General features: G+C 40.0%; 1 protein-coding gene across 3 annotated transcripts in view; it reads left to right on the top strand.

The window, feature by feature from the left end:
• Positions 1-12,916, top strand: part of USP18 (ubiquitin specific peptidase 18) — a 61,716-nt gene extending 48,800 nt beyond the window's left edge. For 2 of the 3 annotated variants that reach the window (XM_032390850.1, XM_032390852.1), the window contains 3 exons: positions 2,703-2,834; positions 3,831-3,880; positions 12,296-12,916. In XM_032390850.1, the coding sequence (XP_032246741.1) occupies positions 2,703-2,834; positions 3,831-3,880; positions 12,296-12,341 (228 nt within the window). In that variant the 3' untranslated portion in view covers positions 12,342-12,916. The remainder of the gene's footprint in view (positions 1-2,702; positions 2,835-3,830; positions 3,881-12,295) is intronic. The other variant, XM_032390851.1, reaches the window with a different exon arrangement.
• Positions 12,917-13,117: the final 201 nt, after the last annotated feature.

Raw genomic sequence — 13,117 nt, 5'->3', positions numbered from 1 at the left:
AGACTTCTAAAAGTTCTGATTTTGTGCTGTGCTGCTCTATCACTTGCCAGAAGTGGCCGACGGAGGCCCCCTCCCCCGCCATCTATCCTCCTCAATATCGCCTTGGATTCACTTCTCCACATGTCCTACCTTCCAGAAAGTGGTCGCTTTTCTGTTCATGGAGTTGCTGCTATTCTTTTCTTCGATCTCCTGTTGAGTTTGTAGGTGTTCTGAATGGTTTGATAACCTATATAGCTGAATTCCTGGGACCAGACGAAATTTAGGTCTACTATTCCTCCGCCATCTTGCTCCTCCCCTCTCAATGGGATTTTAAAGGGATTGCATTGAATGTGTAGATTGCTCTGGACAGCATAGACATTTTCACAATGTTTATTCTTTCAATCCATGAACATGGGATGTTTTTCCATCTCTTTGTGTCTTCCTCAATTTCTTTCATAACTGTTCTGTAGTTTTTGGAGTATAGATCCTTTACCTCTTTGGTTAGGTTTATTCCTAGGTAGCTTACGGTTTTTGGTGCTATTGTAAATGGAATCAATTCCTTAATTTCTCTTCTTTCAGTCACATTGTTAGTGTATAGAAATGCAACTGATCCGTGCATTGGTTTTGTATACTGCCACATTGCTGAATTGCTGTATGAGTTCTAGTAATTTTGGGGTGGAGTCTTTTGGTTTTTCCACATTAAGTATCATGTTGTCTGCGAAGAGAGAGAGTTTGACTTCTTCTTTGCCAATTTTTTTTTAAGATTTTATTTATTCATTTGAGACACAGAGATAGAGAGAGAGAAAGCATGAGCAGGGAGAGAGGCAGAGGGAGAGGGAGAAGCAGGCTCCTCGCTGAGCCAGGAGCCCGATGTGGGGCTTGATCCCAGGACTCTGGGATCATGACCTGAGCCGAAGGCAGACGCTTAATGATCTGAGCCACCCAGGCGCCCCTCTTCTTTGCCAATTTGAGTGCATTTTATTTCTTTTTGTTGTCTGATTGTTGAGGCTAGGACTTCTAGTACTGTGTTGAACAAAAGTGGTGACAGTGGTCATCCCTGTCATGTTTCTGACCTTAAGGGAGAAAGTCTCAGTTTTCCCCCATTAAGAATGATATGTGCAGTGGGCTTTTCAAAGATGGCTTTATGATGTTGAGGTATGTTCCCTCTATCCCTGTATTTGAACAGTTTTAATCAGGAAAGGATGCTGTATTTTGTGAAATGCTTATTCTGCATCAAGAGGATCATGTGGTTCTTGTCTCTTCTTTTGTTGATGTGGTCTATCACGTTGATTGCTTTGTGAATGTTGAACCACCCTTGCATCCCAGGAAAAAATCCCACCTGGTCGTGGTCAATAATCCTTTTCATGTGCTGTTGGATTCTGTTGGCTAGGATCTTGGTGAATATTTTGGCATCCATGTTCATCAGGGATATTGGTCTGTAATTCTCCTTTTCAATAGGATCTTTGTCTCTTTTGGGGATCAGGGTAATGCTGGCCTCATAGAATCATAGAATGAGTTTGGAGCTTTTCCTTCCATTTCTATTTTTTTGGAACAGCTTCAGAAGAATAGGTATGATTTCTTCTTTAAATATTTGGTAGAATTCCCCTGGGAAGCCATCTGGCCCTAGGCTCTTGTTTTTTGTGAGATTTTTGATGACTGTTTCAATTTCCTTGCTGGTTATTGCTCTGTTCAGATTGTCTTTTCCTTCCTGTTTCAGTCTTGGTAGTTTTATTATAAGTGTCCAGGAATGCATCCATTTCTTCCAGATTCCCTAGTTTGTTGGCATATAGCTTCTGATTTCTCCCCTTTAATTCATGATTTTATTAATTTGTGTCCTTCCTCTTTTCTTTTGGATAAGTGTGGCCAGACATTTATTGATCTTATCACTTCTTTCAAAGAACCAGCTTCTAGTTTTGTTGATCTGTTCTACTGTTCTTCTAGTTTCTATTTCATTGATTTCTGCTCTAATCTTCATTATTTCTCTTCTCCTGCTTGGTTTAGGCTTTATTTACTGTTCTTTCTCCATATCCTTTCGGTGTGACTAACTGAAATTTAAATAAACAGCTTGAAACTATAAAGAAACAAAGTTCTAATTCTTTTTTTTTTTTTAAGATTTTATTTATTTACTTGAGAGAAAGCACGGGCAGGGGGAGGGGCAGAGGGAGAAACAGGCTCCCCACTGAGCAGGGAGCCTGACACGGGGCATGATCCCAGGACCCCTGGATCATGACCCAAGCCAAAGGCAGACATTTAACCAACTGGACCACCTAGGCACCCCTAAAGTTCTAATTCTTGACTTAACCTTTGTAGCCACATATCTTGTGACTTCCCAGCACCCTCTCTGACTCCCATTTCCTCAACATGCTCTGTTCTGCTATGCTGCCAAGTCTTTGCAATTTTTGGGTCCATTCGAGTATACTCTACCTAGAACTTATCTGCTAGTCTTGTTCATCCTTCAAGATCAATTCAGACATGTCCTCTCTGGGGAGCTTTTCTCAGATGATTATTCCTTCTCCTTTTTGGGGGCATGGCATTATAATTGTGACTTAATTAATTGTGAGATTCTTGAGTTCAAGGACTATTTTCTAGCCCCCTTGAAGTACCAGTGCCTGGTACAGAGTGGGCACTAAATAAATGTGATGAAATAATGTTTCTTTATTTTAGACTATGGTTAGAAAAGGAGGGATGATGGGTGAATAATTTTGTGCCTTATGTCCTTCCAGCTTGGAAGACAGTACGAGCTCTTTGCTGTGGTTGCCCATGTGGGGGCAGCTGACTTTGGTCATTACTGTGCCTATATCCAGAATTCTGTGGATGGAAAATGGTTCTGCTTCAACGATTCCAGTGTTTCTTGGGTGAGAACATCGTCCAAAATTTCCTCTTGTCCTGGATTAGCCACCTCTAATAGATTCTGAGCCCAGGACTAGATGGGTCCTCAAGGTCAGGACACATTGTGGGCCAGTTCTCTCTGTGTGTGGGGGACTTTAAACAGTCCTTTTCTCTATAAAAAGCTTTTTTAAATTCAAGTATAGTTGACACAATGTTACCTTAGTTCCAGGTGTACAATATAGTGATTAAACATGTTTATACATTATGCTGTGCTCTCTGCAAGTGTAGCTACCATCTGTCACTGTACAATGCTATCACAGTATCACTGACTATATTCCTTACGCTGTGCCTTTTTCTTTTTGAGAAAGAGAGAGAGAGAACAAGTGGGGGTGTGGCATAGGGAGAGAATCCCAAGCAGGCTCCACGCAGAGCCCTTATGTGGGGCTCCATCTCACAACCCTGAGATCATGACCTGAGCTGAAATCAAGAGTAGAATGCTTAACTGACTGAACAACACAGGTGCCCTGTGTTGTACCTTTTATTCCTGTGACTTACTCATTCCATAACTGGAAGCCTATATCTTTCACTCTTCTTCACCCATTTTGCCCATCCCCGCCTCCCTTCTGGCAACCATCGGTTTGTTCTGTTTATAGGTCTGATTCTGCTTAAAGTCCTTTTCTGCATGAAGTCCCCATCTGATGTATAGCCCTGTGAGAGTTCACTTAGCTCAGTGTCTAGGTTTTTTGGTGTCTTCATGCTCTGTGGGAAATTTACAGAAAGCAAGAAGAGTTAGATATATGTAAGTTAGAACCAAGCACAATCAAGTTTAAATAGAGGAAACAGGGTACTAAAAGAGGCTTCATAAACATGGCATCCTATCACTGGATGATCCAGGTCTTGAGAGGTACAGGGGTGGGTTTGTCTGGATGAGTGAGGGAGGGTAAATTGTAGCACCCCATACTCTCCGGGTGCTTAACAGATGTCAGTTGGAGGCTTCACTTCATCTATTTATGTACTTCTAGGTATCCTGGGAAGACATCCAGTGTACTTATGGAAATCATAACTACCGCTGGTAAGTGTTTGAGTGATGGAAACCCAATGAGTTTACACAGGGTTCTTATTGCTGTATGAAACTCCCATGGATTCAGCTGCCACTTGTATTTGGGTAACTCTCCAGTGACTAGCTGTTCAGCCTCATCTCTCATTACACATCTCACCGTACCATGCATTTTTCACAATTTAGATGCCAATAATACTAAAGTATAACTACTCCCCAAACATCATATCCTCCATAGCTTGCACATGCAGTTCCTGGTCTGTTTCTCCTCTCCTAATTTATTGTTGAGGCAAACACCCACTCATGCTTTTATATCTCTGCTCATGGCTTTTCCTACTCTGTAAAGCCTGCACTGATTGACGCTGGAAGATTTGTAGGGGCTTCTCATATGCTTGCCCTGCAGTTTAAACATACGTCCTTTATAGCAAGGACCACCCTATTTGTAATTGTTTTCATATATAACTTTCTTTTATATTAGACCATGAGCTATTTGGGATAAAGGATCATTCTTTTTCTTTGTCCGGTACAGTGGCTTGCATTTAGTAAATAGCTATAAATATGTTTTTAAAAATCAACAACTACAGGGGGGCAGCTAGAGAAGCCGGATGAAGGATTTTTTTTAAAGATTTTTTTTTTAATTTATTTGAGAGAGAGAGAGCACAAGCAGCGGGAGTGGCAGGCAGAGGGAGAGGGAGAAGCAGACTACCCACTGAGCAGGGAGTCTGATGCAGGACTCGATCTCAGGACACTGGGATCATGACCTGAGCTGAAGGCAGACACTTAACTGAGTGAGACACACAGGTGCCCCAGGATGAAGGGTTTATTTATTTATTTATTTCATCTTTTTAAAAAACATTGTTCTGTTAGCCACTGTATAGTGCATCATTAGTTTTTGATGTAGTATTCAATGATTCCTTAGTTGCATATAACACCCAATGCTCATCACAACATGTGCCCTCCTTAATACCCATCACCCGGCTGCCCCATCCCCCCCCCCGAAACTCTCAGATTGTTTCCTGGAGTCCAGAGTCTCTCATGGTTCCTCTCCCTCTCTGATTTCTTCCCATTCAGTTTTCCCTCCCTTCCCCTATGGTCCTCCACTCTATTCCTTATGTCCACATATGAGTGAAACCATATGATAATTGTCTTTCTCTGCTTGACTTATTTCGCTTAGCATAATCCCCTCCAGTTCCATCCATGTCGATGCAAATGGTGGGTATTCATCCTTTCTGATGGCTGAGTAATATTCCATTGTATATATGAACCACATCTTCTTTATCCATTCATCTGTTGAAGGGCATCTTGGCTCCTTCCACAGTTTGGCTATTGTGGACATTGCTGCTATGAACATTGGGGTGCATGTGGCCCTCCTTTTCACTACATCTGTATCTTTGGGGTGAATACCTAGTAGTGCAACCACTGGGTCATAGGGTAGCTCAATTTTGAAGATCTTGAGGAACCCCCATACTGTTTTCCAGAGTGGCTGTACCAGCTTTCATTCCCACCAACAGTGTAGGAGGGTTCCCCTTTCTCTGCATCCTTGCCAACATTTGTTGTTTCCTGCCTTGTTAATTTTGGCCATTCTAAATGGTGTAAGGTTGTATCTCCTTGTGGTTTTGATTTGTATTTCCCTGATGGCTAGTGATGTTGAACATTTTTTCATGTGTCTGTTAGCCATTTGTATGCCTTCTTTGGAGAAGGTTTGTTCAGGTCTTCTGTCCATTTTTTGACTAGATTATTTGTTTTTTTGGGTGTTGAGTTTGAGAAGTTCTTTATAGATCTTGGATACCAGCCCTTTATCTGATAAGACATGTGCAAATATCTTCTCCCATTCCGTAGGTTGCCTCTTAGCTTTGTTGACTGTTTCCTTTGCTGTGCAGAAGCTTTTTATCTTGATGAAGTCCCAAAAGTAATTTTTGCCTTTGTTTCCCTTGCCTTTGGAGATGCATCTAGCAAGAAGTTGCTGGGCTGAGGTCCAATAGTATCCTGCCTGTGTTCTGCTGCAGGATTTTGATGAATTCCTGTCTCACATTAGGTCTTCCATCCACCTTGAGTTTATCTCTGTGTATGGTGTAAGAGAATGGTCCATTTTTATTCTTCTGCATGTGGCTTTCCAGTGTTCCCAGCACCATTTGTTGAAGAGACTATCTTCTTTTCCATTGGACATTCTTTCCTGCTTTGTCGAAGATTAGTTGACCAGAGACATGAGGGTCCATTTCTGGGCTCTTTATTCTGTTCCCCTGACCTGTGTGTCTGTTTTTGTGCCAATACCATACTATCTTGATTACAGCTTTGTAATATAGCTTGAAGTCCAGCATGTGATGTCACCAGGTTTGGTTTTCTTTTTCAACATTCCTCTGGCTATTCAGGGTCTTTTCTGGTTCCATACACATTTTAGGATTATTTCTTCTAACACAATGTTGATGGTATTTTGATAGGGTTGATGGTATTTTGATAGGGTTTGCATTGAATGGATGGATTGCTCTGGGGAGCATAGACATTTTAAGAATATTTGTTCTTCCAATCCATGAGCATAGAACGTTTTTCCATGTCTTTTTGTCTTCCTCAATTTCTTTCGTAAGTGTCCTATAGTTTTCAGAGTACAGATCCTTTACCTCTTTGGTTAGGTTTATTCCTAGGTATTTATACGTTTTGGTGCAATTGGAAATGGGATCAATTCCTTGATCCCTATTGCCTCCTATTGCCTCATTGCTACTGTATAGAAATGCAATGGACTTTTATGCATTGATTTTATATCCTGCCACTTTGCTGAATTCCTGTATCAGTTCTGGCAGTTTTTTTGTGGAGTCTTTTAGGTTTTCCACAGAGTATGATGTCATCTGTGAAGAGTGAAAATTTGACTTCATTGCCAATTTGGATGCCTTTTATTTGTTTTTGTCGTCTGATTGCTGAGGCTAGGACTTCTAGTACTATGTTGAACAACAGTGATGAGAGTGGACATCCCTGTTATGTACCTGACCTTAGGGGAAAAGCTCTCATTTTTCCCCATTGAGAATGATATTCACTATGGGCTTTTTATATATGGCTTTTGTGATATTGAGGTAATTTCCCTTTATCCCTACATTGTAGAGAGTTTTAATCAAGAAAGGATGCTGTACTTTGTCAAATGCATTTTCTGCATCAATTGAGAGAATCATATGGTTCTTGTTCTTTCCTTTATTAATGTGGTGTATCACATTGATTGATTTACAGATGTTGAACCATCCTTGCAGCCCAGGAATAAATCCCTCTTTGTCCTGGTGAATAATCCTTTGAATGTTGGATCCTATTGGCTAGTATCTTGGTGAAAATTTTTGCATCCATGTTCGTCAGGGATATTGGTCTGTAATTCTCCTTTTTGATGGGGTCTTTGGTTTGGGGATTAAGGTAATGCTGGCCTCTTATAATGAGTTTGGAAGTTTTCCTTCCATTTCTATATTTTGAAACAGAAGAATAGGTATGATTTCTTCTTTAAATGTTTGGTAGAATTCACCTGGGAAGCCATCCAGCCCTGGACTCTGTTATTTGGGAGGTTTTTTTTCATTACTGCATCAATTTCCTTGCTGGTTATGGGTCTGATCAGGTTTTCTATTTCTTCGTGTTTCAGTTTTGGTAGTTTATATGTTTCTAAGAATGCATCCTTTTCTCCAGATTGCCTAATTTGTTGGTATGTTGTTGCTCTATAGTCTTATAATTGTTTGTATTTCTTTAGTGTAGGTTGTGATCTCTCCTCTTTCATTCATGATTTTATTAATTTGTGGCCTTTCTCTCTCTCTCTCTCTCTCTCTCTTTTTTTTTTTTTGGTTAAGTCTGGCTATAGTTTATCAATCTTACTCTTTTAAAGATCAGCTCCTGATTTCACTGATCTGTCCTACTGTTTTCTTTTATTTCTATATCATTGATTTCTGCTCTAATCTTTATTATTTCTCTTCTCCTGCTGGTTTTAGGCTTTATTTGCTGTTCTTTCTCTAGCTCCTTTAGGTGTAAGTTTAGCTTGTATATGTGAGACTTGTTCCTTGAGAAAGGTCTGTATTGTTATGTACTTCCCTCTAAGATTGTCTCACCTGCATCCCAAAGATTTTGAGCAGTTGTATTTTCATTTTCATTTGTTTCCATGAATTTTTAAAAATTCTTCTTTAATTTCCTGGTTGAACCCTTCATAATCTTTAGTACGATGCTCTTTGACCTCCATGTACTTGTGTTCTTTCCAAATTTTCTCTTGTGTTGGAGTTCAAGTTTTAAAGCACTGTGGTCTGAAAATATGCAGGGTATAATCCCAATCTTTTGATACTGGTTGAAACCTGATTTGTGATCCAATATGTGATCTCTTCTGGAGAATGTTCCAGAATGTGTATTCTGTTGCTTTAAGATGGAATGCTCTGTATATATCTGTGACATTCATCTGGTCCAGAGTGTCATTCAAAGCCCTTGTTTCCTTGTTGATATTCTGCTTAGATGATATGCCCATTGCTGTGAGTGTGGTGTTAAAGTCCCCTATTATTGTATTATTATGAATGTGTTTCTTTAATTTTGTTATTAATTGGCCTATTAATTGGCTGCTCCAAGCTAGGGGCATAAAGATTTACAATTGCTAGATCTTCTTGTTGGATAGACCCTTTAATTATGATAGAGTGCCCTTCTTCATCACTTATTACAGTCTTTGGTCTAAAATCTATTTTGTCTGATATAAGGATTGCTACTCTAGCTTTCTTTGGATATCCATTAGCATGATAAATGATTCTCCACTTCCTCACTTTTAATCTGGAGGTGTCTTTGGGTCTAAAATAAGTCTCTTATAGATAGCATTTCAATGGGTCTTGTGTTTTTATCCTTTCTGATACCCTGTGTTTTGATTGGAGCATTTAGTCCATTTACATTCAGAGTAATTACTGCAAGATATGAAGTGAGTGCCATTGTATTACCTATAAAGTTGCTGTTTCTCTAGATCATCTTTTCTTTCTGACTTTGTTACTTTTGGGCTCTCTCTTCACTTAAAAGATCCCCTTTAATATTTCTTTCAGGTCTGGTTTAGTGATCACAAATTCTTTTAGTTTCTGTTTGTTCTGGAAGCTCTTTATCTCTCCTTCCATTCTGAATGACAGCCTTGCTGGATAAAGTATTCTTGGCTGCATATTTTTCCCCTTTAGCATGTTGAATATATCATGCCCCTCCTTTCTGGCCTGCTAGGTCTGTGGATAGGTCTGCTGCCAGCCTTATGTTTCTACCCTTGTAGATTAAGGACCTGTTGTCCTGAGCTGCTTTCAGGGTTTTCTGTTTGTCTCTGAAATGTGCAAACTTCACCATTATATGTTGAGGTATTGACCTATTTTTGTTGATTTTGAGGGGGGTTCTCTGGGCCTCCTGGACTTGAATGCCTGCTTCCTTTCACAGATTAGGGAAGTTCTCCTCTATATTTTGCTCAAATAAACCTTCTGCCCCCTGTCTGTCTCTTCTTCCCCTGGGACCCCAATTATTGTAATATTGTTTTGCTCTATGGTATCACTTATCTCTAGAATTCTTCCCTCGTGATCCAATAGTTGTTTATATCTCTTTTTCTCAGCTTTTTTATTCTTAATAATTTTGTCTTCTATATCACTATATCATTTATCCCAGCAGTTAGAGCCTCCATTTTGGATTGCATCTCAGTAATACCATTTTGATTTCAACCTGATTAGATTTTAATTCTTTTGTTTCTCCAGAAAGAGATTTTCTGATGTCTTCTATGCTTTTTTCAAGTCCTCTGGTATCTTTATTATTGTTCTAGTTCTGTTTTATTATAAAATTCTAGTTCTGACATCTTACTTATATCCATATTGATTAAATCCCTGGCAGTGAGTACCGCCTCTTGTTCTCTTTTTTGGTTGAGTTCTTCTGCATTGTCATTGTGTCCAGAGAAGAATAGATGAAAGAGAGCAGAAAAGCTAAAAATAGGAAAATATTTTTCTAAATATACACTGACAAATATACAGGAAAATATACACTAAACAAATCAGAAGAGATCAGAAGCCAAAAAAGAAAAAAATAGAATAAAACAGAAGATGAACAAAACAGAATAATAAACTAGATCCTGGGTGTATTTTGGTCTGTTCATCAGAAGAAACTAGATCTCAATTTGTAAAGAAAGAATATATATATACACACAAACACACAAAAAAATAAAATTGAATACAATGAAAGCAATCCAAAAATGGTAAATATATGTAAGATGTAAATGTAAAAATATAAATTTAAAAACGCCTAAAAGGGTGCCTGGGTGGCTCAGTCGTTAAGCGTCTGCCTTCGGCTCAGGTCATGGTCCCAGGGTCCTGGGATCGAGCCCCACATCAGGCTCCCCGCTCAGCGGGAAGCCTGCTTCTCTCTCTCCCACTCCCCCTGATTGTGTTCCCTCTCTTGCTGTGTCTCTATCAAATAAATAAATAAAATCTTTAAAAAAACAAACAAACAAACAAACAAAAAAAAAAACGCCTAAAAAAGAGTTGATAAAATAAGAAATTAGGTGAAAAGGAAAAAATTTAAAAGTGAAAGACTAAAGAATCATGAGAAAGACCCATGAATTCTACATACGGTTTTCTCCTAGCACTGGAGTTTTGCAGTTCTGTGTGGTCAGTAAACTTGGTATTAGCCAGATGTTCTTGCTGATATTCTGGGGGGAGGGGCCTGTTGCATTGATTCTAACGTGTCTTTGCTTGGGCGGTATTGCACCCCTTGCCAAGGGGGCTAAGCTCAGTATAAATGGCTCTGGATTGCTCTATGTGGGTTTTGTTCCCTGAAGGCTTCAGCACTGATTTGGGGGATGAAAATGAAAATCGCGGTGACCCGATCTCCAGCCTTGGAACTGAAAGCTTGCACCACGCCCCCCCCCCCCCCCCCTCCCCAGTGTGCCCTCAGGGAAAAGCAGTCAATCACTCTTGTCTCCCTGGTTTCCATCTGCAGTGCTCACCTAGCCTGTGATGGAGCATTTTTATCTTAGGCATGTGACCCCCTTTTGAGTCTCCAAATTTGTTACAGACTCCTGTGGTGCACACCCGTGCTGCTCCTCCCAGGGCAGGGAGGGGGTTCTTGCCTCAGTTTTGCCTTTTTCTGGGCCCCTGCTTCGAGAGTGGTCCCCCGACCATGCAGCGGTCCAAGGTTTATGGCAACACCAAGCAGAAAACCCACTCCTGGGCTCTCTGCAGCTGGGTTCCTTGCTGCTTGAGAACTCTACCACACTCAGGCACCCTGTTATTTCTGTGACCCTGGGGATCCTGAGACCATATCGTCTCACCTGGGATTCTGCCCTGCTTTGCCACATGAGTGCCTTTCAAGCAGGGATGTCCCCCACTGTAACAGAGTTCTAAAAATTCTGATTTTACACTCCGCTGCTTATATCACTTTCTGGTAGCCAGCTATAGAGGCTTCCTCCCCCTGAGTTTTATCTTCCCATATATCACCTCAGATTCACTTCTCCACACCTCCTACCTTGCAAAAAGTGGTCACTTTTCTATTTGTAGAATTGCAGCAGTTCTTTTCTTAAATCTCCAGTTGAGTTCACAGGTGTTCAGAACGATACAACGAGCACTGGGTGTTATACTGATCTGATGAATCATTGAACATTATTTCAAAAACCAATGATGTACCATACCTTGCCTAATTGAATTTAAATTTAAAAAAAAGAATGATTTGATAGCTGTATAGCTGAATTCCAAGGACCAGATGAAATTAGGGTCCCACTCCTCTGCCATCTTACCTCTGTGCCTCTGGATGAAGTTAAAGGAGAGAGACTTTGTAAGTTTTTCCAGTTGAGTTTCTGGATTAGGGGTGACATTGTATACCAGAGGTGATATTTGAAATGATTTTAGCTGCAGGAGTAGGCCTGATCACTTGAAAAATAATGAAATAGCTAAAATTTGTGTTTGAAATCCTCTTACAATCTTCTATTTATCTTTGTCTTTTCTTTCTTCTGAACATCTCCCTTAGATGCTCATTCTTTGTCACTTTCTGGTTGTCAGAAATTCTTCCATTATTTAAATCAGGGTTTGGCAAACTGTTTCTGTAAAGGGCCAGAGAGTAAATATTTTAGGCTTTATGAGCCATACAATCTCTGTTGCAACCACTCAGCTCTGTTCTTGTAGCACAGAAACAGCCACAGACACTACGTGAATGAATGAGTGTGGCTGTGTTCTGGTTAAATTTATTTGCAAAAACAGGGTTAGATTTGGCTTGTGGGCTGATAGTTTGTCAATCCCTGATACAGATGTTAACTAATAGAAGCTTAGTGGCTATTTTCCCAGGTTACCCATTTTTTTCCCCTCTGAGGTGATGGATAGATGAAGACTTGATCAAACAACCAGAAACTTTGCTGATGTTTGTCCTATCATGAATTAATAATATGTCAGTTAATTATGAATGTTTCATTTCTGTTATGCTGTTGCATTTTTTTTTTCTTTCTAGGAGAGAAACTGCTTATCTTCTGGTTTACATGAAGATTGAGTCCTAATGGATGTTCCCTAAACCTTCAGAGACTGACAAAGTTTCATTTTCCTTTCTATCCCTGGATCTGCTGACTCTTGCAAGAGATTTTGCAGTGAGAAGAAGCCTCATTTTCAAATTGTGTAGTTAAACTATATATAATAAGGGGTAATTATCAAAATATTTAACAGTAACTTTGCAGGGGTCTTGATCAGTCAGAATATGGCCATATGGCTGGGGCAGGGACCTGAGTGCTCCCCGCTGTGGAAGACGTTAATTCTTTAGTTAGGGGAGTGCGGGAGCCCAGATGTTCCTAGGGGAGGAGAAACCAGGCCAACAATGGTAGTGGGAGGCATTCAGGTGGCAAGGAGCATTGGTAGGGAAGTATTTCAGTATTTTACAGCCAGTATGATGGTATGGTATGTACTGGCAGAATATGATTTTTGTTTATAATTGAAAACAATTTTAGAGCCCATATCAGTTCTGTAAAAGTCAAGTGTTTTGTCACTGTTATTCATTTATGTGACAAATATGTATTGATCACCTACTCTCCATAAGATAGTGTCGTAGGCACCATCGTGAATAAAGTTCTTTTTCTCAAAAGTAGTTTGCAGTTTAATGGGGGGTGATTAAAATACATAAAATACTGAGGGTTTGTACTACAGGAATTAAAGGACAGTGAAATACTTCTATTGTGGGGCCATGGGAGAAGCCATAAAGCTGGAAAGGGGGTTAGGATGGAGAACAGTCCATTTACATGAGTAAGCATGCACAATGGCATGGCTGAGAAAGGCAAGGCTCAAG

The sequence above is a fragment of the Phoca vitulina genome, unplaced genomic scaffold (assembly GCF_004348235.1).
Source record: "Phoca vitulina isolate PV1807 unplaced genomic scaffold, GSC_HSeal_1.0 scaffold59, whole genome shotgun sequence".
NCBI lineage: Eukaryota > Metazoa > Chordata > Mammalia > Carnivora > Phocidae > Phoca > Phoca vitulina.
This window is presented reverse-complemented; position numbering and strand designations above follow the sequence as displayed.